Here is a 27,821-nt window from a genome sequence, read left to right as displayed (position 1 = left end):
CCCTTCTCCGTCACTCGCCTGGCGGTCCCGGCAGCGGGGGGAACAGTGTCTCGCGAGAACAGCCGGTCCGGCGCATCCGGTCACGCGTGCGCCGGCGGGGCGGAAGCGGTGGAGGCGTGAGGAGAAGGTGGCGGCGTGAGGGGAAGGTGGCGGCGAGGAAGATGCGGGTGAAGGTGCTGAGCCGCAACCCCGACGACTATGTGCGGGAGACCAAGCTGGACCTGCAGCGCGGTGAGCACCCCTTCGCCTTACCCCTCGGGAAGGCGCTCGGGCGGCCGCCGGCCCTACTCCCCCCCCCCCCGGCGGAAGAAGAGGAGGATGAGGAGGCGCTAGCGGTGGCCGTGTCCCGTCCGTGAGGCGAAAGGTGGCCCTAGGGGCGCCGAGCAGAGGTGTGGGCCTGCCCCGGCGGGGTCTGTCCCATCCGTGAGGCCGTGGTGGGGCCCAAGGGCGCCGGGCGGAGTTGCGGGCCTGTCCCGGCGGGGTCTGCCCCGTTCCGCCCGCCGGCAGGAGCCGCGGGAGTTCGTCCCCGGCGGCGGTGGGCGAAGGCGGCTGGCTGTCCTGTCAGCCGGCCTGGTAGGAGCTGGAGTCTGGGCCTTGGGGGTGCCAGAGCATGGTCGGGAACGGCTGGGGGGGGTTAGTCACCCTTCTGGTACTCTGGGATTACTCTTAGTATTACCCGGGTTTCTCTCAGCAATTTTGTACTTGCTGCACTCTCCTCCATAGTACAGCTCATCGTGCTTCATGCATATCCCTTATTAAAACTGGCAAAGTTCGTGCAGATTTTATTCCTTGTTCTTGGATGCAGCAGCTGTAGCCTGGTTGATGGGATGGTGACTTCTCGTGCTGTGCTCTGCGCATCGTCCGTAGAACTGATCTCACACAGCCGAGCAGTTTCATTTCTGTAACACGACACATAGTTTCTACCTGGTGTCAGAAATAAAGTTTGTAAAATGGTCACCCTGTGTCAGAAAAAGCAGGAATAAAACTCTCAGTGAATTGGACGCACTAAATCAAACTATTTTGAGCAGGACAATACACCTATAGCATTTTAAATTGCATATACTTCATTATTTGATTGAATTGGAGGTAGGTGGCTATGTTGTGTGAAATTGCACTGTAGCTAGCATCTTCTAGTTGTTTAATAGTGGTAACATAATATGGACAAATATTATTGAAGTTACCCACTGGGGTATTAGCTGAATACATGTTAATTTTCAAAGTGTGATTTGTGTGTAAGCTGTTAAAACAGATTCTCTGTCATATTGCAGAGTGTTATCCTACTTCATTTCATCAGAGACCTTAGAGGTTTTGATGCGCATGAAATAGTCTTTGGAAACCAGCAGACTGGACTAAGTATCGGTTCCTAATGAGCAGTTTGTTGTCAATTGTTGCTCTGTTGACTGTTCAACCTTTTTGAATGAAACTGAATGAGAGACAAAACCCAGAAGCACAATGTCAATATCCACTGTCTTTCTCCATTTGTTCTAAGGTGTATCTATGCAGGTGGATGCAGAGAGACCCTTGCTTGAAGCTTGTTGGATGTAAACACTCGTCTGGGAAAACAGATAGCATTAGCACAGGACCAGGCTAATGAAACTAATGAGTCTTATTTCTGAGCCGGGGCTGGCTGGCAGCTGACTAAACATGAAGAGAGCTAGGTTGTCTCTCTTTATGCATGTCCGTGTAGCTGTGTCCTTTATATTAGAGTTTAGTGGTAGGAGATTGGTGGTGGGCGGGTTTTTTTTTGTTTTTTTTCTTTCCTTTGTGGTGGTATTTGTTCTTTTAAGTAACAGTTGCAAGATATCTGCAACTTCCAGTTTGTTGCATATATTCATACCTTCATTAGCTTAGCGGTGTGCCCTTGAAAAGGACATCAAATAATTTCAGAGTTATTTCAGACTTCATTAACTTGAGCTTGTTAAGTGAGCATAGTAATGATCCATGGATCAATTGCAAGACAGTAGGAATGGCAAAAATCTTAGCGTTGCAGAAAATTCTCCCGTGTCAGGAAAATAAAAGAGAAAAGCTTCCTAATTCAGCTTACCTTGAACTTCACTATATACCATGGGTTTCTAATGTCTGTGTTGCTCTTATTGCAGTTCCAAGAAACTATGACCCTGTATTGCATCCATTTGAAGTTCCGCGAGAGTACACGAGAGCTCTGAATGCAACAAAGCTAGAACGTGTGTTTGCAAAGCCCTTTCTTAGCTCACTTGATGGCCACAGAGATGGAGTTAATTGCATGGCCAAACATCCAAAGAGTTTGTCCACAGTGCTGTCTGGAGCTTGTGATGGAGAGGTAAGCTGCAGTTACAAACAACGAACAAGGTACCTTTCTTCCGTCTTTTATTTTTTCTTCCTCTTGTGTTTTTTTTCCTCTTTTTTTTTTTAAATGCCCCCTGCTTACGTTTCTTTTGTGTCTTTGTTCAGCACGATACCCTGTCTTTCTCAGAAGGTGCAACTCTACCCACTTCGGGGCAGTGTTTCTCAAACTGCAAGTTGTAACCTCCCAGAACACAAAGGGTTTCAAAAATCTTCAAGCGGCAGCTTTTAGCTGTTCAGCTCTGAGCAGAGGGTGTGACATACAGTTCCTCAGGATGGAGCAGTGAATGTTAATATTTACAGTCCATAGTGATTGCTTTTTGCTGCCCATGTGACCACCCTCCTCCCCTTGGAGGAGTTAAGCTGCTAGATTACATGAAGTCAGATGAGCTGGCAGGAAGGGACACACAACCAGAAACTTTGTGGAATAATAATTTAGCATATTGCCTAAAAATGATAACCCTGTGTTTGATTATTTTATATAAATATTACAAATAGCAAGCAAGAGCACTTTAATTGGAGTCAGTTGCAGAAAAAAATTGCCTGTCTTTTCTGTCTTCTCTGTCCTCTCTCAGCCTTGCATTGTTTGTTTGATAGTCCTTGTGTATTTTAAAGGTGTCTTCTGGGTAGCTGGGTGCTTTCCGCTTTTTGTAGAAGGCACATAGGTCATGCAGTAGTGTAATGGAGATTAACCTTTTCAGAGAGGAGGGGAATAAATTTATATGAAACGTTAGACAGATTTCTTTTCTACTGATAGAGCAAGTAAAGTACTGTATACTTATAAATACATACAAATATAAAAAATGACCTCCATTTCTTTGGTTTTTAAATGGGCCCAAATGTTTTGAAACCTAAGCCGCTGTGAGAGGTGGACATCTATATAAAGTGTAATACAGCAGCTGGACTGAAAACATTCTGTTGTTTCCAAAGGCTACTTCCTTGTTCTTTTCTCTCTAGAGGGGTATTTTTTGATGAAATTGTAACTTCTGTTGTCTTTTCGAAAGAATTCTAGTTCAAAAATAGGGAATGCAAAAATATGGTAAGTATACAGCTTGGGTGGGGAGAAGAGGTAAGAAGGAAAGAGATGCACTTTTAAATTTTTTTTTTTTTGAAGAAGGGAATAAATAAGTAGTTTTAACATTACAAAATTTGGCTGGTGTTCAAGCCAGCTATGCCATTTCATTAGAATGTGTGTGATCTCTTTTACTTGATTTATGAACTGCAGTTGTGGGCTGTAGAAAACTTAAATAACAACAGAATACTTTTCTGGTCTTAACAGGTTAAAATTTGGAACTTGACCAAACGACAGTGTATTCGTACTATACAAGCCCATGAAGGCTTTGTTCGAGGCATGTGTGCTCGTTTCTGCGGTACATCATTCTTTACTGTAAGTATGTGTCTCCTTTGTACAGTGTAGCAGTACAGAGTGCCTGTTCACCATCTGTTTTCCGGTGAGCAGCTTACTCTCTGCCATCCAATATTTAAATATTGTATGAATACGTTTATTAAATTTGTCAGTGAACCTGACAGTTCCGTTTCTGATGAAATTTTTTTTGATGCTGTGATATGGATGTTATTGAAGACTGTGGAAGGGATAAATACCAGAAAATTGCTAACAGATGGTCACGTAACTAAAACTTGAGTAAACTAGTTTTCGTTAAAGTAGTAGATAGATTATGGTCCTTGAAAGACATACAAACGCTTAAAAAAGTAACTATTTGTGTACACTATGATTAAAGATAAGCTGATTAAGTCAAGATGGTTCCATGTTAATTAAGCTTTATTAACTTATGTCAGCCACAACTGATTTAGTTGCATATAAATCTGGAAATAGTATGTCTTCCTGTTTGCATTAAAACAATTCTAAGATTATACAAGAAAAAGAGTTGGGGTTGAAGACTAGTGTCCTGAGGTTTTGCTTTTTTTGAGCTGGGCACAGAAGAGCTATTTTCACTACTATATTTTTCTTTCCTGAAGTACATACCAGGTCATGAGGACTGCAGTTAGGATGTAGGGGAAGTCACAGCAAAAAATTCTAAGTGACTCCAAATTAGCATGCCCTTTGGACAATCCCGCTGCCTGAAAATTGCACAGCCATGCAAAAGCTTGTGTTGGCATAGTGCAAGAGATAGCATGGCATTAGGAACGGGCAAGTGGCGCAACTGGGGTGGAAAATGCCTTTTAACTGTTTACATGCTCATCGAAATGACATCCAGTAGATAATTTGCAGTTTAAGGTGCTATTTGATTAAGAATCACAAAATGTAGCCTAAAAAAACAGTCATCGTTCTAGCTAACCTTTTTTCTATTCAACCCTGGAAGTATCTCTCTTGAAAACTGGAAAAGATTCATGGGTTGTGATAAAGACAGTTGAATAGATGAAGGAAAGGTGGTGGTGGGGGAACGGTGACAAACAGGAAGTCAGTCACCTCCTTTCACAAGCACACAGATCCCCAGACAGTCTCTGAGCAGCACCCACTTTGGAAGCCAGCCCTGCTCCCCTTTCTTCTTCCACTACCCCAGTTTTTATTGCTGGGCATGATGTTACATGGTATGGAATACTCCTTTGGCCAGTTCAGGTCATCTGTCACACCTGTGTCCCCTCCCAGTCTTATTGCCCACATTGGGGAAGCAGGGGTGATGATGGACAGAGTCGGGGCTGGGTGCGGAAATGCCTTTCCACTGTACGAGCACTGTTCAGCAGTAGCCAAGACATTGGTGCCTTATCAGCACTGTTTTAGCCACAAATCCAAAACTCAATGCCATATGGGCTGCCGTGAAGAATGTTAACTCCATTCCAGCCAGACAATATACATGTACCTTCCCAGTTTCTAGCAAGATAATTATGACAAGGAGAACTAATCTTCAGCTTGGAGGTGTAAAAGGCAACAGTGAATAGGCAGCGTTTTATTTCTGCGTATGTCATAGATCATTCCCTTTTGAAAGGCTGCCTGTACTTAATTGCAAAGCACATCTAATAAAATAAACAGAATATATTTATGTAAAACTCTATGTGCCTCCTCCAATATTTCCAGGTTGGCGATGACAAAACTGTGAAGCAGTGGAAAATGGAGAGCCCGGAATATGGAGAAGAAGAAGAACCCATTCATATGATTCTTGGAAAGGTAGTAAATCTAAGTTTTGATTTTTCCCACATTTCTTCTTTTGAATTAAGTTTGAACAAATTCTTACCTAGCTTTTGGAGGAGAGAGAAATGGTTTGATATCACCTGTTGTCATAATGGGTTCTGAGGTGATGTCAACAAATTTTATAATGGCACTTTTAAAGTATATTCAAGTTTTTATTACATTTATTTTACATGTAACCAGAAAGGAATCTTTCAAATGCCATCAGAGATTGCCTAGATCTGTCTGTACTAATCATCCCTTTCTTCAGTCTGGTCACATCTTTCTGTAGTCCTTCTCTTCGGATGTGTGTTGCCAGTGCTTAGTCTGCATTAAATAACTTTCTTTTCCTGCCAATACCCTGCACCTGTTCAATAAAAAAATTTAACTTTACGTTTTTCTTTTTGACAAAAGCAGACTAAAAATAGATACTTCAGCACTTTCAATTTATGATAAGCTTATTTTAAGAACAACATTAAATGCTTTTTGTAAATAGGTGATTTGAAAATCTTTAATTATTGTATTGTCTATGCAATCTTTTTGGGTCCTCATCGAAAATTTGTAGTTGTACCCTTAAAATTTCTGTTTTTTTTTAAAGTCAGAGGACTTTGTAAACGAGCTTCTAATGCCGACTCCATTGTAAATTAACAAGAAGTGCATTGCATGCTCATTAAGTGAGTACACAGAAAGGTAGTCTGTTATGTAAGGGTACATCTGATAAGACTCGGTTTCTGGTAGCAGTGGTGACTTGGTTTTCACTAACACAAGTGAATAAAAACATGGCAGACTTGGTATGCAATGATTTATTGATCTTGTTTTGTAACAGAACATATTTGCATATTTATTTTACAATTGGTTCTGTAAATTTTTTTCGTTTTTTTGTTGATGTTGTTTTTTCTTTTAAAGACTGTGTATACAGGAATTGATCACCACTGGAAGGAAGCTGTTTTTGCCACCTGTGGCCAGCAAGTGGACATTTGGGATGAGCAAAGGACAAGTCCCATGTGTTCTCTGACATGGGGTTTTGATAGTATAAGCAGTGTAAAATTTAATCCCATTGAGGTAATGTTTCTGTTATATACTGATGAAGAAAAATATTGATTTCCAATATAAGAGCTAAACTCTATTAGCACAATCTTTTATGGCTTTTTCCAAATTTAATTTTTGATATGTGTTTTAACATAATATTTGGGGGGTGTATACATATATTTTTTTTTTTATGCCTACAATTGCTTTGGAATGTAGTACCATATATTTTCATCTTTTCATCTTCTGTCTCTGACAGTGGGGGAGAGGAGAAAGGGAAGTGGGGTGGTCTCCATTCTGCCCACAGCAATACATATTCCATTCCTCAATCATACAATGTAGTGGTTATGTGAGTGTGGAGCTCTCATCTGTTCCAGTGCTGTACTCCCTGTGACCAAGGCTTTTCCCCCTCTCCATGGCAAAACAATTGCATCTGATCTTCTATAGCAGTTTCTGTATACCTCTTGGCTGGGCTGTGCTCGTCGATGAAGTGTTTATGAGGAATTGCTTGTTACTTTTGAACTAGGGAGGACTGGGTGGATTTGGAATCTTACAGGGGAAGCTATTTAAAATTTTTGTGCTGAATAATTAACTGCACAGAAAGAACAATGAGTGTACTTCCTTGACTGAAAAATAAACTATTTAACTACCAGCTTTGTGAAGTAACTTAGGTATCTAATGTAAGCTGTTAGCCATACTCTAGAAGTGTTTAGAAGACCCTACACACTGCTTTTCTGTGGTTTTTTTTTTTCAGACATACCTTTTAGGAAGCTGTGCTTCTGACAGAAATATTGTACTATATGATATGAGAAAATCAACTCCATTAAAGAAGGTAATCTTTGCTTATGGCACTAATAATCATACTGAACATGTAAATAATCTGTAACTGTTAATGATGATAAAGGGAAGCTCTGAACTGTGAGTTCACTGAGTTTTCATCGTCTTAATTTTGAGTCTTTTAACTGAGTTTGAATTAATGTTGGGATTTAAACCATGCAGAGTTAGAAGGGCCCTTTTCTGCATTCAAACGGGCTGTCATGCTTACTCTGTTGTAATTCTTGATAAAGTACCTGACCTGACAGCAATTTCCCAGTAAGAACTTTATGTTCCTATATTGCATTCTGTCTGTGCATGTGTGGTTTTATTTTTTTAATTTTTTTTTTCACTCCTCCTTGGCAGAAGCAAACAAGGTAATGTCTAAGGCATTTGCTTTTCACCATTGGAGACCCTTGCCCTGCATTTGAAAAGGTGTTTTTCTTTTGCATGGAGATAACCTCCCTGCCATCCACCTAGTATAAACATTCAGAAATCCTTTGCAATGAGTGGAATCAAAATTGTATTTATATGTGGAATTTACCAATGACATGAAGATTCCTACTTAAGAGAATGTATGTATTTACTTAAAACAAGAAGCCAGTAATTGATACACGTTACCCTTGATGAAGTTTGGTAGTTTTGAGCCTCAGAACTATCTTAATGATTTTCTTCTTGAAATACAATATTCTGGCCTGTAGTATATTCTTCTGATGTGTTATGTACTGTCTGCAATGGCACTGGTCTGATATACACTAGAACACTATAATGGTAGTTAGTTATAAAATAGGAGTATTGTTGGCATAACAGTATTTCTTTCTCTCCTTGTACCCCAACAATTTCTAGTGATGTTTCATTTGGGCTGCTGAGATAGTGCTTATAAAAAAAAAAAAAAAAAAAACTGTCAGTGATGCCAGTTGGAGACCTGAATGTCGAAATGAACACAGCTATTGCTGTAGATGTGCAGTGACAAGTTAAAAGGATGTAGTTTGAGCCTTTGTGAACCAAGTTTGAATCTAACAGGATTTTACGTATGTATATATGCTAAATATATGAAAGTATACATATGTGTGCATATATACACGTGTGTGCATATGTGTGTCTCTTGTAGTAGGCAGCATGCTTGGGTGCATTTTCTGCTATAGGAGTAAAACCCTGATGAATAATTCTTTTTATCTGTGAATATAGTGCTGGGTTTCCTGCTGGGATAGGGATGATTCTCCTGTGGAGGGGCAGGTTGAATGCCCGTTTCTGCATTGAGAGCTAAGAGCTCTGTAACTCCCAAGAGAAGTGTGCTGCTCATTAGAGGTACCTTACCTATGTATGGGCTCTGGCTCCTAGCACTGCTGTGCTCCTGGTGTTTGATCAGCAAAGCAGCTCACACGCTGCCCTGAGTTTGGAACTTGGTGGGAGTCCCTTTCTTAACAGAAATAGGAGTACAACTTTACACATCATGAAGCAGTAGCTGTCTTGCCCATTTTTCCTGTCTGTGAGTTTCGAAGTCTTAAGTTTCAAAGAGGAACAGATAAAATGGTGAGATGCTGCCTAAGTGCAAAACAGGAACTAGTCTAAAACAGCTGGGAAAAGATGAAGGGAAGCACTCTTGTTGCATGACAAGATGAAGATGTTTTAATAGAAGTCGGTACGCTTGCAAACTAGAAGTCATTCCTGTGTAACCTATGGGATTGCAGGAAAGCTTAGCGTGTTTTAAACACAGTGTTTAGCATTTAAACAGCTAACAGGAACGGTGTTGTCTTTTGCTTGTAACATTCTTAGGTAGGTAGTAAGGGAGATCAGATCACTTTAACACAAAACCGGATCGCACAAATAATTATCTCAAAATCTCTTTGTAAGCAAGCGTTCACCACTAAAATAAATAAACCAAGATAACCAAGTCTTCAGGGACTTCACAGCTTTGATTTGTCTTAATCAGGACATTTTCTTATGAAATGCCTAAGTGTATCTACAATTGATTAAAAAATAGTGTCAGGAGGTCGCTCTGCTACAGGTTTAGATAGTTCCGGAATGCCATTATTAATGTATTTACAGCAACTTAAATCACTTCCAGCCCAGGTTGCCTTACATAGTTGTTACTGAATGTAGTGCTAGAGCTGTACAGAGAATCCTTTTCTTAGGCAGTATTTTAATGCCAAATGCCACTGCTGAAATAAACTGAGTGCTTGTAAATTTGAGTGAAAAAATAGTGTAGAAGATATGGACCAAACCTGACCCCTTTTGAAAAAGAGCTGGATTTTTCAGCAATATTGGAGTTATTTTGTGGTATGATTTAACATGTTACACGTATAATAAATATTTTAACATTAATTGTGTACTCATTTTGCAGTGGCTGAAAAACTTGGAGAGGGAAGAATAAAGAACCCTCCTTGATTATTAGCTTCCCAAATATGTGCAACAATACTGAAATCTGAACAAATTCTAGTAGTCACATTACTGTAAACATAGGGCCTTTCAGTGGCCTATCCTTTCAGTAAAGTCACTTTTTAAAGCGGAGATTACTTTAGACATCTGATGATTACATTCAATTTATAGTTTCTGATAATGAGCAGTATTTTGCAGCGCAGACTTCATATTGAGCAGGATAATGTCACTTAGGAAATGAGGACTTAATGGAGAATGAGAACCATGAGAATGTGCACACACTTATAAAATCACGATCTTTTGGGGGAGCAGTTCCATGGAGGTCATCACTATTAACTTGTTTTGACATTGTGTTCATTATTGTAAAAGTTAAAATTGTGTAACTATAGCTTCTTATACGTATGTAAATTTATGGTGTTTGGTATAGTAAACTGAGAACAAAAGTGAGTTTGGAGTGCCATAGCATTAAACACCCAAATTTCAGGACTTTCAAGTAGGATTATGGCTGGCCTGGAGCATTGTGGAAAATCCTGTTTAGAGTTGTTCAGTTTTTGTTAATAAGTTGCTCTGTAACTATACATCTGTTTTATGTCAGGCATACTGTATGGGATTTATTTTTAAAATACAATGGTTGGAAGCTCCTCCAAGACTCGGCAGAAGCCAAAGCTGTTGTGTCGTATGGGGTGTCTGATGACCTCCTCCCTGCCTCCCCTTCTCCTACAGAGGCCCAGCTGTTACTGTCACATCTGTCCCCCAAGGTGGGGGCATCCAACATACAGCTTCTTAATACTTCATGTCTAATCTACTGTTAGCAAAGTAGAAGGGTCTTATTAGGCTGTCATCAGCTGCCTTCCTCCCACTTCAAGGTAAGCTGGCCTCTTCGGAGCCATCCACTTACTAGCAGCAGGCAAATCTTATGAACGTGTAGCAAATGACTCACTGCTAATACAGTGATAGTGGTGAGTAGATTACAACTTCTATACACATTGCTTGGCACTTCAACAAGAAATGGCAACTGTCCTGGAGAATTCATGAACTGCAGTTTCAGAGATAAAATAATGAAGGGCTAGTAATAACTGGGTAGAACATAAAGAAGTTAAAAGAGCTTTGCAAATGCTGGTTCACAACATCAGTTAATGACTATATCTTTTGAAATAACCATTTAATTAGGTGTGTTTATAGATTACTTAACTAAGTGTTCCTGTAAATGTGATGGAGAAGTGAAATTTTTTAGAAGTTCCAGGTTTACGTGTTCATCACTAACATATTTACATGTTAAATGACCACTTTAGAAGAATTTGCTTCTAAGATGACTTACAGAGGAAAACTCAATTTGTAGAGTCATAGAATGGTTTGGGCTGAAAGGGACCTTAAAGATCATGCAGTTCCACCCCCCCCTGCCTGAGCAGGGACACCTCCCACCAGACCAGGCTGCTCAAAGCCCCATCCAGCCTGGCCTTGAACACTTCCAGGGATGGGGCATCCACAGCTTCTCTGGGCAACCTGTTCCAGTGTCTTACCACCCTCACAGTAAATAATTTCTTCCTGATATCTGATCTAAATCTCCCCTCTTTCAGTTTAAAACTGTTACCCCTCATCCTATCGCTCCACTCCGTGATAAAGAGTCCCTCCTCAGCTTTCCTGTGGGACCCCTGTAGGTGCTGAAAGACTGCTATACGGTCTCCCCGGAGCCGCCTTTTCTCCAGGCTGAACAACCCCAACTCTCGCAGCCTGTCCTCAGAGGAGAGGTGCTGCAGCCCTCTGATCGTCTTTGTGGCCCTCCTCTGGACTCACTCAACAGGTCCATGTCCTTCATATGTTGGGGGTTCCAGGTCTGGATGCAGCGTAGCACGAAGGGACAGGAAGTCTTGAGTTCCAAGTCTAACACTCCTAAGGACACATCCTGTCATGTCACTATTTCTCTGACGTAATTCTGTACCTAGAAAGTGCTTCTCTCCAGTGATACAGGAAGCCTTGAATAGAGCAAGTATTTTACTGCCTATAATAAGGTAGCAATGTGTAAATATCTTTCAGGTTATTTTGAATATGAGGACAAATACAATATGTTGGAACCCCATGGAAGCTTTCATTTTTACTGCAGCAAATGAAGATTACAAGTAAGTGTGACCTTGCTTTTTGATAACCTGATCATGTTATGTTTTTAATCTGCATTTTAGTAATTTATCATCATGCTAAAATACATTTTTAGAAACATACCTAAATTCTAAATTTGAATCACTTAGGGAATAACTAGAGAATTACAGGCTCACTGATTAAAAAAAAAAAAAAATAAAAAAATTGATGGTAGACTGCCTCTTTCTCTGTATTTCAGTACCCAGGGGAAAAAAGCAGTTTTACTCACAAAAAACGCAGCTGAACCAATGCAAGTGTAACTTGCAGTGGGACCTGGAAAATAAATACTGTTGGTCGAGCCTGAGGCAATATAAGTATTTATTTTCTTGCCAGCTCTTGTGAAGCTTGATATATTGTACTGATAAGCTATTTTAATGAAACCCTTTCTTAAAAAAAGTAAATTAATCTTTTGTGAAACAGTTGCAGAGACTGCAATACTTACCCTTTCAATGTCTCTAAGCAGTTTTTTACTTTTGAACAATAGTATTCATGTGAACAGCTAATCTGATATTGAAAAATCTGTCTCTTCAAAACTAGGCCACTGCAAAATGTGTTCCACATCCTTTTTTCCAGGAAGTCAGTGATCTAACAATAGATCACTGTTTTCTTCTAGAACATAGGAATTTTATCACTTCTCTTAAGGCTGTTTTTCCAAGGAAATGGAATCTGGCCCAGACCTTGAAAGTGGGTGTTGTACTTAATGTACTGCTTTTCACCTATTTTGGTTATGGTATGGCAAGGCTAACAGGGTATCTAATCTGTTTGTTTATAGCTTTCCCCCCCCCCCCCCCCCCAGCCCTGCTAAACTGAGAATGGTAGCTGTTACTGTCAGGGGCAACTGTCCTCTTGCAAGCTGTAGCAATTCATATAAGTGCAATGGCAAACACATGTATCAACAACGCAAATGCAAGCGTTACCTGATTATATGGAGCAGTGGTTTTGAATATGATGCTACTGTACTTTTTCTTGGGGAATTTAGAAGGAAGAAGCAATAGTTGCCCATAAAAATAAGAGACATTGAATTAATTCCAGTTATGCATTCATCTGCAGCAAGGAGGGTGAGAAACCTGCTAAATTATAAGTTTTTAATATAGTGGTTCTACTGAAATGTGCGTCTTAATCGTGTTTCATTAAATGATTTGTTTGTAAAGCACCTTTGCTTATTGGCCCTAGGCAAATCAATGACCTACTTGGTTATTATGCCTTGCTGTGTGTCAGTGGGCTTATTGATTCAAAGGCGTTACAGGTAGACCTCACCCAAGCTTTGAAGTGCTTAAGAGCAAACCAGCTGTGGTCCACAAGCTGTGTGTGTATTTTTAATACAATGCTTTTCTACAGGTAGTGTGCTCTCCTGAACTAGTATCTCCATGTATTGAAGGACCAAGCTTTCCTTGGACTCCTACACTGTCTGACCTAAAGAAAATTAGGTGGTAGGAGAGGGTGCCAAACAAATGGGAACTTCACAGAAGACTTGGAATTACTAGGAGTTCCCAATATGGGAATACTTATAAATCTTGGGGAGTTGATAGGCTTGCCGTAATGATTCAAAGATGCTTGTCCAAGTTCAGGTTATATACTTATAGCTGAAGATGGAGTAAAGGAGGACAGTGTGGTGGTTGGAGAAATGGGTTTGGTCAGTGACCCATGAACAGATGATGAAGGGAATAGTGGAGACCATCTGTTCTTTGACAGTGAGCAAGAAACCTAGGTCTGATCCAATAACTAAAGCCTCTGGTTAATAAACTTTTTTCAAGCCCTAAACAATGTATTGTTCTTTCTTTTTATGTGTTATGAGCAGTTTAAAGAGTTCCCTCTGCAATATGGATCTAGCCTTAAGCATGGTTTATGTATGATTAAAGCAGCTGTTCAGCAAAAATGTATTATTTACTTAGGAACTGTTACGATATTAAGTTGTTGGTGTATTTATTTTAAAGCTTATATACTTTTGATATGCGCTATCTTGAATCACCTGTGATGGTGCATATGGATCACGTGTCTGCTGTTCTTGATGTGGATTATTCACCCACTGGGAAAGAATTTGTCTCTGCCAGCTTTGATAAGTCTGTCCGCATTTTTCCTGTAGACAAAGGTCACAGCAGGTGAGTGATTTTACACCTTTGTCTCTTGCTGTCATTGGTTCCAGTGACCTCCCTCTCTAGTCCTCACATTTCTTAATTCATTCGTTAACATCTTCATTGGGGCATTCACTTCCTGTGAATATTGAAATCTTATTCTGTATAGAATTTGAGATTGACAGGTCATGTAGTTGACAGATAATTCTGGAGCGTGTATAATGGATAGCAGTACTTCTACAGTTTTGGATTAAATTTACAGTGGATTATTGTTCTTGGGTGTACTCATTTGTATTTTACCAAGATGAATCCCATCTTATTTCCCTCCTTATGTATCTTTAATGTTTTTAGGTCACTTTGTACTGTATCTGTCACTTAAGTTTGCAGTGCCTTACAACATTGTAGCATTTGGTTATCTAAGGACTACCTTCATCCTCTATGGATGATTGCTAAAGACGTTACATGAAAAGCATTGTTGTATGAATTCCTGAAGATCAGTTTGGGACACTTTTGTGATCTGTTTCAGTATGCTTATTACCTTTTGTTCATATTTTGTTAACCAGGTTTTGATTCATGTGACAATGCTTTGAATACAACTCACTTTGAATTAGTTTTTCATGTAAGATTTCATAAGGCAGTGTATTAAATATTTTGCTGAAGCTCAGATTTGATCTACTGTGTCTCCATTATTACTACTTTTTTTTTTTCAATTTGGTGAAAATTGAAGAAGTTATCAGATCTGTCTGGTATCATTTGTTCTTCATAAACCTACCTTTGTTATTCTCTGTTGTCAGTTCTTTCTCTTTTTTCCTTTATTCTTAACTTTATTTTGCTTCTGCTTGCCTTCCTCTCTGCAATCTTGGCTCCCCAAAAGGTTGTGACTAGGTGGTTTAGGGGGTGGTAATGTCGAAATATTGATTAAGGGAGGAGTACATTTTTATTATTGATTGATGCAGTTATGTATGCAGTATTCAGCGTAACTGTTTGTATGCTCCTGTGCTGCATTAAAGATTGATAGGGGCTGTTTACATTTTCCTTTATAACTAATCTACAGGTAGTTTTTATTTTCTTCCAGTCTTGCAATAATATTTTAAATGTAATTAAGTATTACAGTTCCTTGTGGATTGTTTTGGTTTGGGTTTTCTTTTTAGTTCTTGTATTATTAAGCAGTTCTTGTGTCCTACAGATTTTCCTTTCTATGGAGTAGTTATGTTCACAAAAGTGGTGATACGCAAAGTTAAAGCACATCATTGAGAGGAAGCTTGCAGACCCCATAATGCAACAGTAAAAGGCTTTATTCCACATTACTGTAGATTGTTGCCAAGGCCTGTGGAAGGAATTTTCCTCTTTGTCCCCCTTTTTTTTTTTTTTTCCCCCTTCTACGTGATGGCCATAAATCTAGTGAGGAAGAGCCTTTTAAGTGAAGAACTTAGCCTCATATAAGCTGACTAGGGCATTCTGTGATACTTAAAATTTTGTAGGAGCTAGGGTTTTTCAGAGTTGCACAGTTGAAATTAATCCTGTGGAGCAGAGAAAAGTCTCCAAATAGAAGATCTGATTCCACCTGGAAAACTGAGAGGGCAGTTAAGAGTATCTTGACAATACTCCAGTTTTGACTTTTGATCTACTGCTAATCTGCAAAACTCCCAACTTCCCATTGCTTTCTATTGTATTTTAAAATGAAAATTTAGATTAGGAAATTGATTAGCCATAAGAAATAAGATTTATAATAAAGTTGATCAAATTTAGTAAATTCTTGGTAAATGGAACAGGATGTCTGTGTGAATTTTTTAAATGACAGATCCTGGTTATTTGGCCATGTTTTGTATTTTTTCCTTTCCCTGAGAATGATATTTATTAAGCTGTGACGATAGCAACAGGAGAGGTAAAGACTGAAAATCTAGAGTAAGGAAAGGAAAAGTACTTAGTTCCCCAAAGGTGGGTGAAGAAAAGCTTTGTTATTGAGCCAAATAGTACAATAAAAGTAAACATGGGGATGCTTGTGAAAATGCGTATGTGCACACATGCTATTAAACATCAACATCAGTAAAATGCTGATGTGAGTATTAATGTTTTCTGAAGGTACTCGTGCTCAGTCATCCACACAGTTGTTCTTGTAGAGCATCACTTGGCTGTGAATTACGAAAGGCAGTTAAGCTTATCAAAACTTATTTAAGGTAGTATGTTGATTACTGTTGTTTTTCTCACAACGCCTCCAGAACAACCCCAGGCTGGTTTTTCCATGGCTCTTGAATAGGTGTTGTTTCCATATTTCCTTTCCGTTACTACTTGGATTTTACTTGTAAAAATAACTAGGGAGAAGAAAGAGAACGGCCTATAAGCTGCAGTGCGTGATTGGTATACCAAAGGAGTGGGTTTTAGTGGACAGTAACTAGGCCTTACTTATTCTTCACCTTTAGAATGCTAATAAATAATTAAAATTACTAAAAAGTGAACTTAGTCCTATATTTTTATAGCAGAAATAAAATAATAACTTTATGCATAATATTGTTCTGCTTGTTTGGTACGTAATGAATATTAGATAAGAGTTTCATTTAAATATCAGTTTAAATGTAACATGTAGAAACATTTTTCAACAGGTGCCAGCACTTGTTGAGCAGGAGTCTAATTGGCAGAAATTAAATGTAGTTCTGAATGTTTTTTTACTAGCTGATATTTCTTGTTGAGTTCTTGTTTGCAGGACTGGAGACTTTTCTTGGAGTTTTTAGGGTTTTAAAATTTTTTCCTAGAAGTCCTTTAGACAATGATAAGGAAGTCTATTTTTGGGGAAAGGAGGGGAATTACAATGAAGAGGAGCCAATCCATTGCCATGTCATAAATGGACAGCTGGAGGTGTTTATTTACTGTATTCTTTCTTGTTCATAAGGATGCTGTCAGATTGTCTGGCACCTGTTCTGCAGTCCCATTCTGTGACGCTTGATCAGTGCAACAGCGTTATTAATGACAATTATTTCAGGAATGGTATGCATTTCAGGTATGCCATGCACCCATGGCATCTTTTGCAAAAAGAGTTATTCTTTATCTATTTAATGTAATTTCTTTGAAAACACTTATTTAAAAAGCATCTTATCCTAGGTGGTCCTTTATCAGTCTAACCATCATACTGTATTTCATTCAGTCTATATAGATTAAAGATGAGTGCAGTGTTTTTTAAAACAAAATCAGGTTTTTTTTTTTAAAGAAGTAAAAAATGTATTTGCCTTGAACAGAATGCTTTCTGCTATTTGAAAGGTAATTTTGATGGGAAAAGTGATGATAGATCATTTAAAAATGTTTTTCTTTGCTTCAGGGAGGTATATCATACGAAGCGAATGCAGCATGTCATCACTGTAAAATGGACTTCAGATAGCAAATATATTCTGTGTGGCTCAGATGAGATGAATATTCGTCTGTGGAAAGCTAATGCTTCTGAAAAACTGGGAGTGGTAAGAGTTGCATTTTGCTTTTTGTTATCAGGAGACAAGATGTTTGGAGCTTTTTTGTTATTACAACTGGTCAGCCTATTCAACTTCTAAAAACTTGTTTCTAAAGGGGAAAATGTAAAATGGTAGTTTGATATTTGTATTTAATTTGAAAACTGACATGCACAGTATAGCTCATTGCCTTTACTGCAACTTATAATAATAAAATTAAATGCCTTGTTATTGCTACACAAGGGGACTTTTTTTGGTCTTGTTAACAATAATCATTGGTTCTAGCTAGATTAGTTTTTTACCTGGGTGCTATAGGTGAGAATTCATCCCTTTGCACTAAAGAAAGCGCAGTAAGTTCTGGTTTGCCATATGTAAGTCATTCTACTGAGGCTTAGGGTTACTACTTTTAAAAATTTTGACTGGAGTGCGACTGGTTCATGTGTGGTTCATATTGTGATAAGCATATGCGTTGTAAAATAGACCATTTGGACCAATGCATAACTGAGATTGTTATTAACCTGAATAATTCTCAGATATCAAGTGGGCAAACTAGTGGGGTGTCTGAAGTCCACTTAGTTCAATGTAAGTCACTTTGGTTGGTGTGTTCCTAGTGGGAGCAGACATCAGTCTAATTAGATACGTGTCTGTTCAGTTACACTTGTTCAAATGTTTATGTATAGACAAAGCCAAAACATTCTGTTACAGTTACCCCTTGCACGTGTTCATCTGCACAGTTGTATTAAAGTATTGAATGACTTTGGAGAATGCATTTGACACTCCGTCCACTGGGAGCAATCCCTTTGTGTAGCTTTATATTGTTAGGGTATTTTGGAGGTGCTTACATTGCTTTTTCTGAGTCCATCAGCATAGCTGTCAAATAATGCTTGGGGGAGTTTCTGCTTGATCTTGTGGAAGATTGAAGAGGGGAGGAAAGGGAAGCTGTAATTCATGGAAGAATATTGTGCAGTTAAGGGGATGGATCTATTGCATAGTCATGTCTAAGGCTGCTTGTGATTACTTGAAGCTCCATCAAGTGATAGTATCTCTGTAGGAGGGAAGTGGAGCAGAGCTGGGAGAGGTGGCAGGTGAATGGGAGTGGTAGGAGTACTTAAGGCTACGGGATAATTCAGACTGTTGTGCCCTGTGAAGTACTGGGTATGGAGTAGCACAGCTAAAACAACATGTATATCTTTAGTCACGGCCCACCATAGGAATTTGGAAGTCCTATTATTTTTCTCATCTTTGCTATAGAGCTATAGGTAAAAAATCAAAACACAACTTTGTAGCCTGTACAAACCTGTTTGTGGTTACAAACTACGAATTACATTGAATTTCTTTAATGGAATTAATTTTTGTTGAGAATACTTTTTTTTGTTTTTTCTGTTCTGAATTGATTCTTGGGATTTTCCCATGTAGTGCTTTAGTCAAACATTTAAATATCAGTCCCATACTTGCTAATTCCAAGGACTCCACAAAGCTCAGTATAGAACTCTACTTTTTGATTTAACTTTTATGTTGAATTTGCTTAGGCAGGGTGGTGTTGCGCAGAAATATTGCCTGTTTTCCTATTGTCATATCCATATGCTCATGGCAATGCCCTTTTCATCTGGTTTTACAGTATGAACTGAAATTGTCTCTCTTTATTTACTATATTCTTAACGAGAAACAGCATCCTGTCTCTCACTAAGATGTTGTTCTGTAACAGAATTGTCTGGTATTTTTGACACGCATCTTTACTCTGTGCCCTATGTATGAAGGGCAAGTGGGTAAAAAGAATGTTGAAAAAATTATTTTCACATAGAATGATTCCGAGTATTTTCAGGTGTGAACAGCAAATTCACTCTATTGACTACTAGATGGCATTGGCCCCTTTTCTTATGAAAGAGTAAGGGTACTTGGATCTGGGAAGTAATGGGCAAACCCAACTACTCCTGCATTGTAGAATTATTATGTACCGAAGGGACATTAGCTATTGTTGAAGTATTTAAAATGCAGAGTGGTAAATGACATTCTGCTGTTTTCCATACTATTAGCATCAGTGAAAACTGGCCACGGATGGGCCTAAAAAGGGTGCTACTAATTATGACTACCGGATATTGGACATTGCGCGTTAATACTCTTGTGTTTGACTTGACAGTGAATCCTATGTAAAATAACCTGTCCTTCCCCCCCCCCGGCCCCGTTTGTAACTACGTTGTTGCCGTTTAACGTGGCTCTTGGAGGCTATGCATACAATTCACTTCTGCTGTTGGGGAATCATACAAATACAGCTTTTGTAGCATGCATACGTGTAAGGGTTTGTAAGCATTTCTGTCAAAGCTCTTTGGCTATCAGCTCCCAAGAGAACTAAGTTAATAGCTATAACACACAAGTCAAGTAGCACGTGTTTTTTTGTTTAAATTTTTATTTATTCGTTGGTTGGGGGGTTTTTTGCTATCAGAAATTAAAGTCATCCCATCACTTAGAATACAAAACTTGTCATCCTATCTTCAAAAAACCACCTTGCAACATCAAAAGAAAGCAAAATTATTTAGAAATACAGGAAGAACCTACAAGGGACGTAGGGAATTATTTAGAAAAACTGCTGTCATTTCACACGGATGATGCTAATGAACTTGTAAAGAATTATGTTATAGTAAGAGATAATGTTTCACATCCCCATATCTTGTGTGGAAATGTGTTCAAGCATTATGCTGTTGAAGGCTTGAATTTAGCAAGACACAGTATTTGGATATTAAATTAGTTACTGTCCGAAGCTGCTATAATTGTTGTTAAATTTTTATTATATTTTTTAGAAGCACTATGAAATTTTACTTTTCAGATGTCTCAAGAATAATTGTTGCTCATCCAACTTAAGAATGGAATCTTTGTGGCTTATCACGTTCTTGTATATACCTTGGAAATGTTGCTTGGATTCAGGCAGCTCTACCAATCTTTGTTCAGTCCAGCCTGGTAGTTCCTGTGAATCTTAATGTTGCCACTGTTAATGGCTATTTGTCAGGTTCCACTGTTTTTCTTTAGTACCTGGTCCTTTTTTAGAGGATTGGTGTTCTTATCTTCATAGACATATGCTTGCTCATTTTATAAATGTCCAGTTCTTCCATAGTCTGTGGCTATTTTTTGAACATTTTGAATATTCAAAGCTGAACATTCAGTAATTCTGTCGGACGTGTCAGAATATGTCTCAAATGCTTACTTGCTTGCTGTGCTATTTTTCTTCGCTGAGAAGATTTGATTGAATGACTCATCCAAAGGTCACTGTATTTCTGATATAATGCTAACATCTTTTAATACATTGTATTTTAAGATGGATATTTTTGGGGTGGGGATGGATGGAAACCAGCATCCTGAAAGAGAAAGAAAAATGGCAATCAAACATTATTTTTTTTTCTTTGGTGAGTACTTAGTTTTTTTTTTTTTTAGTGTTGCTGGGCTCCACAGAAGTTATAGTGAACATATAGTATTTATGTTGTGGCTGGTTAACACTTATCTACTTGGAAAGTTGTACTTTCTGAACTGTGGCTGCCCTAGTGGTCATCAGTTCTGACACGCATGTTTCTTTTGGTTTCTAATGTATTTGGCATTCTACTCATTATTCAAAATCAGTGAAACATTCAAGTAAGGATAAAAGTCTCCGGAGGAGCCAGAGGCATGCTGTGTCTCCACTCCACTGACAAATAAGTCTTTATGGCTTTTACATAGGGGTAACAAAACCCAAATCTCTGTTGGAGGTACTGCAAAAGTTGCTTCAAAATAATTTGCAAGGGTCAGTTCTTTAATAAAATTGATAAACTAATAACTATTATTAATTAGGACTTTAGCAGGAGGGGTTTTTTTAAAGCGGTAAACATCTAGTTCTGCGTGTCCAGAAGCAAAAGACTCAATTAAACAAGACTGTTGAGATACTCCAGACTGTTCAAATACTGTACATAAAATACAACACGTTAAGTAAGTTTGAGGCTTTTGTGCCTGTGCTCTTGGAGAGGTTTGGGATTTCTGAAAAGGTAAATGACTGGCTTCTGAGGAAAAGAGGAAAACAGAGCCTCATCTGAGTGAAAAGGCTGGAAAAGCAGCAGTAATAAAGTAGAATTCAGTTAATAGAGTACAATTAATCTATCTAATACAAAGGGATAGACTGTGTATTTTGAATTGTAGTGAAAGCAATAAACCATCAGTAAAACTTCAAAAAGCCCTATTGTTCTTCAATCTATTGATGCATTTTAAAAAATCTACACCCGCAGTTCTTAGAGTGTAAATGCTCAGTAACATCACTTCTGTGAGTAACAACGGCAAAATTTGGCTCTGTTTCATTTCCAAACTAGTTAGGAATTAGAACAGAGCACTGGACAACTGAAGAAGAAAACTTTCTGCTTGGGAATGATTTATGGTTCAGTAAGTGTAAAACTAGTGTCAGGAGTGAGTGAAACAGTAGGAGCACAGGTTTGCTGCTTTCTTACAAGGTGCAGAAATAACAGCTTTTGGGTAAAGAGTGAAAAAGATAGGAGAAAGTGCGGTTACAAGTCTTGGGTTTGAACTAGCAAAGTGGATTAGCAGCAGTGCATCAAAACTGTTTAATTGTATATCTTTTCAGTCTGCTTCTAGTATACAGTTCCATAGTGTGAGATAAGGCTGATAACAAGCAGTACCTGATACTGTGACATGGCATTCATTTCATAGTGATTTTGGGGTTGTGATTCAATGCACATGTAACTTCATCCCTTTGGCTATGATTTTGTGCTCTTACCGTCTCCATTACCTTTCTTTTTTTGTCATCCGTTTAGATGTAGAGAAGCTGTAAGTTTTTGGTCCAAGGAAACAATGAGTAATAAACTTCATGGTAATAAATTTAGAAATGTGCTTTCATCAAAGCAATGGAAAAAATGGAAATAAAGGCAAGCTATAATGTAGAAAACTGCTGGGATACGTTTGCATTCTAAAAATACGTTACCTCTGTGCTCTGTCTGCCCTAACCTGGAAGGGCAGCCTGGGCAGGATAGATAAACAGCCATTTCATATATTCATGCTGAATTACAAGAGTCTAATAGTGTGGAGTTTTAAATACTGTACAGTACAAATACAGCCCTCTTTAAAAGGAGAATTTTTTGTTAAAGGTGGTTTTAGCCCTTCAGTCGGGGGTCTGGAAAAAATGCTTACCTTCCTTCTGCTTAGATGGGAAAAATAACCAGCCTCTATCATCTGGAGGCAGGAGAGAGGCACAGGCAGTTCACTCAAGGACACATTTCCCTATTGCTGACAACTTGGTTGCATTTTAGAGTTCTTTTTCCCCTTCTTTTCACTCTAGATGTTTGCTGTGAAATACTGCTGTGGTAATGACACAAATCAGCTGTCTTCCTGCCACATGATTTCTATTTCCCTGATATAGGAAGAAATTTGCACGTTCACTTTTGGAATGTGTGATAAGAGTCATATATCATCTTTGAGCACATCTTACACTCATGATGTCATATAAATCCTAATTTATTATATTGTAGAGTGTTCAAATCTCTATCTTGCTAAGTCGTGCTGTGTTTACAGCATTTTTTCCAGCTCAAAGCAGGATGGGAAGTAATGCTGTTCTCTTCAGCTGTTTATGTTGACCTTTGTAAAATGACTTGCAAGAGAGAGGTTGGAATTCAGTGCATTATTGCAATCTGCTTTCTTCGCTATCTGCCGTCTCTCAAATAGAAATTCGTCATTACTGCAAAATTTTCTTGTATCACCATGTAGATGAGAGTGCACTTAGCACAGCCTGGTGTATGGGGCGTTGGCATTTGGTAGTTGAATGGAAAGTCACCAGCCATGTGCCTTTCTATATACACCACGTTTTGCATAAAAATGGGATCAGACTTAAACATAACCACCTCTTAAACTATATTAATTTTTTAAATAAGATATCCTGGATGTATCTTTAATTTACAGATTCACCTCTTGTCTGTAGAATCATCAAGGTTATACGAAATCGGCAGCAATTTGCTCTTCTTAAATTAAAGGAAAATCATTGAATTTAATTAAAATAAAACCTCTTTAATTTGGATTATGTTGGCAGTTTTCTGTGGAGTGGGAACACCTGGGATTTATTGAGAGTGAACCAGCTATGCAGGCTGGCTCACTAGAAGGAATTTCAGTAAAGGGCTGGGGGGCAATAGTTTTAGTGGGTTAAGATTGTAAAATTTACTCACTTGCAATTTGAGAGGTCATGATAAATGTAAGTAAAGCAGAAGGATTTGTTTTTTACAAATAAGAGGGTGTGAAGAAACAGAGGTTAAGAGAGTTATGTGTCTCTGATGCCTGAAAAAGAGGTTTCTGAGAGATGAACAGCTCTGCATCTGGTGCCTGGTTTCTTTATTGTCCTGAAGGAGAAACTCCTTTGCCATATGTTTTATTAATACTTGCTTTCAGACCATCAGTCTTTGATGGTCTGAAGACCAGCATTCCAGACCAGACTTATCTGAGTATCATATTTATTTTTTCAGAATTCAGGAAATATTCTAACAAAAGTAACTTCTAAAAGTGACCTCCAGACTGGAGAAGAAATAGCCAATTGCTGATTATAAAGGGGGGAAAAAAGCATGTTTCCTAATAACGTCGGTGGAACTTCCAAATTTTTGTGTGTGTAATAAAGTTGTTTGTTTTGTTGCTGCTTTTGTTTTTTTTTTTTTTTTTTGTTAGCATCTGAAACTTGTGTTCTGTTTTTTCTTGAGAAAGTAAGAAATTAGTGAAACTGAGTTATTTGCAAAGCTGAATAAATAGAAGTTGTCTGAATTACTGTTTTGCTTTTAATACTCTAGGCGCAGGTAGTAGCGGATGAAGTAAATGTGGGAGGACAAAAGGCTTGTGCCACTGCTCATTTGAAAAATATGAAGGGTTTTAAGATGTCTGAAACTGGAGTTATAGAGTGTATTTTGGGCAGGAGGGTAGGAAGAAGAGGATAGGAGTGTCCTCTGTTACTATTTAATATTAACAGATTTTCTGTTTGTATGAAAACTCACTAGAGTGAAATGCAGCTGAAATACCCAGAGATCTGAGCAAATCTAGAATACATAGAGACTGATACTCCTTGTGAAGCAGCAAATGCTTTAAACAAAACCACAGCACACACTGATTTTTATTTTCTTTTTCCTTTGGATAAATAAGTATTAGGACCAAAGGAAACATGCCTAGTTGGAAAAAAAAATAATAGATATATCCTCTGTAGGTTAGCTGTCAGGAAAAGGCATTTCTCACTTCCAGTGGTGTTAATAGTGGCTCAGATGTAATTTTAAACATGGATAAAATTAAAGTCGTTTGTGGTGATACTAGCTTACCTGTATTTTATGTGTTTGTGATACTAAGATATTTTTAGCTGCTTGATGAAAGTTGGAACTCCCTGTGTGCCATATAGTCAAGCTAATACTTGAAATCTGATATGTGCACTGTGCTTCCTAATGGATCGAGGTGCTGGGTAAGATTTAAGCCACCTAAAGAGCTGTCTGTAAAGCTGTTCATGAAGGCAATTCATTTATAGCATTTGTACTTACATTGACTAGTGATTAAAATGCCTGCAAATCTTTGTTTCGTAGCAAAAGCTGATCATCATCAGAGGTTAGGAAGGCAGGCGGACTCTGATCAGAGAGGTTTTGCTGTCAGCTACTTCTGTTCCCTCTTCTTTCTTTACAGCACATTGAAATCTGATTCTCAGGGAGTAAATTCAATTACTTCACTGAACTTTGTGATTGTGATAATGTTTTGTGTTTAGGCCTTGGAGTATTGTTGAAATTGTAGTTTCTTAATACTTACCTACCCTAATTCTGAAGTTCCTGTGGTTACAGCCATTTGCTAGAAGGAAGCCGTTTGAATTAAAAGTCAAAATTTTGTTTAGTAGAGAAAATCATGACAGTTAAATCCCTGTTCTTCTGTAACATGCTTGTCTGTGGTGTTTTCCCCATAGCTTGCACCACGAGAGAAGGCAGCTATGAATTACAATCAGAAGCTGAAGGAAAAATTCCAGCATCACCCAAAGATCAGACGCATTGCCCGACACCGTCACTTGCCTAAAAGCATATTTTGCCAAATCAAGGAGCAACGTATCATGAGAGAAGCTCGTCGGCGAAAGTATGTCTTTCTCTTCTGGCTCTGTTTTCTCTTGATCTTAATAAAATGCATCACTGCAGTGCTGTAGCAGCAACGTATGGGAGTGATAGAGCTACAGTGTGTGGGAGGAACAAAAATGAGCTACTTTTAACATGTGAATAAGTGATCATGAACTACAGGATTGATTAACCTTTGATTATCAGGAAAACGCAGACAAGTGCGTGTCAGTGAGGATTGGCTGCTTCCCAAAAGTTCACTGAGGGAACAGGAGCAAATACCATGTTGGAAGAAGCCACAATGCTCTGTTAAGCATGACGTGATGCAACATTGCAATGGAAACAGAATGGGCTGTTTTGGGTGTGGGGAGGTTTTTTTGTGTTTGTTTTGGGTTTTTGTCCTTTTTTTTTTTTTTAATGTTGGGCTCCAGGAGAAGTGTTTTCCATCACCTGGATCATTGTCATGTTGGAATTTCTAGGAGCGGAAGGTGGCATGCTTTGCTGTAGCTAATAAATTTAACAGTAAAACCAAAAAGTGGTGGGTTTTAGTCATCTTTCTCAGCTGAAAGATTCTACAAACTTGAGCAGCAAATCCTGTTGACATGAAAACCAAGTAAGGTGAGCTCCCAAGAAAGGGCTCAATTTGAAACTTTCCTAAATTAGTCGATTTTAAAGTCATTTTTCAAAGGGACAGTCCTTCTCAAAGGAGGAAGTACGTGTCATTTGATTAATAAAAGCAGAGCATTCTTAATTTTTTTTTTTTAATTGTAGTATATCTCCATTGGTAGCTTAAGGAGGAAGCTAGTATTTCTGCTGACTACTGAACTTCATTCTCCTGTTTTTTGTTTCTAGGGAACTGAATCGTCGTAAGCACAGCAAACCAGGATCTGTGCCAGTTGTGTCAGAGAAGAAGAAACATATTGTGGCAGTAGTGAAATAATTGTTTTCGCAAGTACAAAATGTCACAATGAAAGAAAATATCACTATTGAATGAATCCACTTTAAAAAAAGAAATTGATGGACATTGGTAAGACAGCATATGGCTCCAGAAATGTGGCTTTTCTTCCAAGTATACACATGCTCCCATTTCTCAAGCCATTGTCTGCTTTGGGCAGTTGTAAGAATTGGCGCCATAATCTTTTATTGCCATTTGCATGTCTGATGTTACTGGCCTGACACTGTGTATTGCAGTGGAGTTTGACTCTTTTGATATAAGCAGATAACTTGGTAGTTGGTGGAGGACACCTGTAGTTCCAGTCATTCCTTGGTACCGTTACTACAAAAGAAGGATGAAATAGATTCAGATTTGCCAGAGGCAAAAAAACCTTTGTTCCATACAGAGTTATAAAATCAGTTGTCCTTACGCTGTTTTGTTTTTGTTTTTAAACAAATCTAATAAAGCAAACAAGTGACCTTAAGGCAACAGGCTAAATCTTTATTATTCCAACTGACAAGTATACTGCATTATACTTATTACAGTACAATATATTATTTTTCTTTTATCCAAAAGGAATTCAATGGGACTTTCAGATACCTGTAAACATATTTATAATTTTGTTCTCTCTTCTTAACTATTGTTATATGACTTGACAAAACTTCAGATTGTTGAAGTTGCTAATAATGACATGGTCTAATAAATATCTTTTCTCTTTATCTTATTTAAAACTTCTAAAATCTGGATGAAAGATGACACAAGTTATATAAAGACCAGAAACTTCTATAGGTGAGATTTATTATAAGCCTTTTATTTGTAGTTTATATATATAAAAAATAAAAGCTTCACATTTCACAAGGTACCTGTAGCTCAAAGTTCTTTTACTATTTGTCTGGGAAATGGTCTGCTTCTCTTCCAGTGGGATAGACCTAGGTTTTTACTGAAGACACTAAGGTGATCAGAAAACTATGCTGGAATTCAATGAGGCCTTCTAGGCTGAAGGCTTCTCTTGCAGAAAAATGATAATTTAATAACCGTGTTGCGTAACATCTTCCATACAAAAGGATTTTTTTAAGCCTTTGCACTGCTGTACAGTCTGTAACTACACCCTACCTGAGTTCATGCACAAAAACAATTTATGAACTCTAGAATAAACTTTATAGTTTAACTTTTTTTTTAAATCTGAAAATGGAGCACTTGCCTTCATATAGCGTCCTGTTTAATGTATGTACTGACACTGACATCCATATGCATTTCTAGTTCTTGCTCTTTCACTTGTCTCTTCCAGCACTGTTTGGGCAAGATTCCTGGATGATCATGGCAAAATTATGGCTGTTTGGTGATAAGAGGCCATGATGTGTCTTTCACCCTCTGGATCACTTACCTTATGGGGTGATGCAGGAAGAGAAGCAGATCTGAAGAGCTATAAGTAGGATGATGAGCAGCAGCGGAACAGATCAGGGAGTAGACTGGTGCTGGCTGTGTGCCTGTTGTACTAACACAGCGCGCTCTGTGCCA

The 27,821-nt window shown here is 38.4% G+C and overlaps 1 protein-coding gene across 1 annotated transcript; it reads left to right on the top strand.

Annotated features, from left to right (window-relative positions):
- The first annotated feature begins 39 nt into the window (after window positions 1-39).
- Window positions 40-26,787, top strand: DCAF13 (DDB1 and CUL4 associated factor 13). The gene is made up of 11 exons (XM_054190409.1): window positions 40-231; window positions 2,100-2,299; window positions 3,602-3,709; window positions 5,357-5,446; window positions 6,353-6,508; window positions 7,227-7,304; window positions 11,699-11,781; window positions 13,732-13,896; window positions 17,180-17,315; window positions 25,231-25,394; window positions 26,222-26,787. The coding sequence occupies exons 1-11, from the start codon at window positions 162-164 to the stop codon at window positions 26,307-26,309; spliced, it is 1,338 nt and encodes a 445-aa protein (XP_054046384.1). The 5' UTR covers window positions 40-161; the 3' UTR covers window positions 26,310-26,787.
- Window positions 26,788-27,821: the final 1,034 nt, after the last annotated feature.

The sequence above is a fragment of the Rissa tridactyla genome, chromosome 2, assembly GCF_028500815.1.
Source record: "Rissa tridactyla isolate bRisTri1 chromosome 2, bRisTri1.patW.cur.20221130, whole genome shotgun sequence".
Taxonomy (NCBI): domain Eukaryota; kingdom Metazoa; phylum Chordata; class Aves; order Charadriiformes; family Laridae; genus Rissa; species Rissa tridactyla.
The sequence above is the reverse complement of the archived record's forward strand: the minus strand, read 5'-3'. Positions and strand labels throughout refer to the sequence as shown.

Coding starts and splice junctions, on each gene's coding strand:
- DCAF13 (XM_054190409.1), top strand. CDS start 162: ATGCGGGTGAAGGTGCTGAGCCGCAACCCCGACGACTATGTGCGGGAG. Junction 3,710..5,356: donor GCGGTACATCATTCTTTACT/GTAAGTATGTGT, acceptor CAATATTTCCAG/GTTGGCGATGACAAAACTGT. Junction 5,447..6,352: donor TTCATATGATTCTTGGAAAG/GTAGTAAATCTA, acceptor TTTCTTTTAAAG/ACTGTGTATACAGGAATTGA.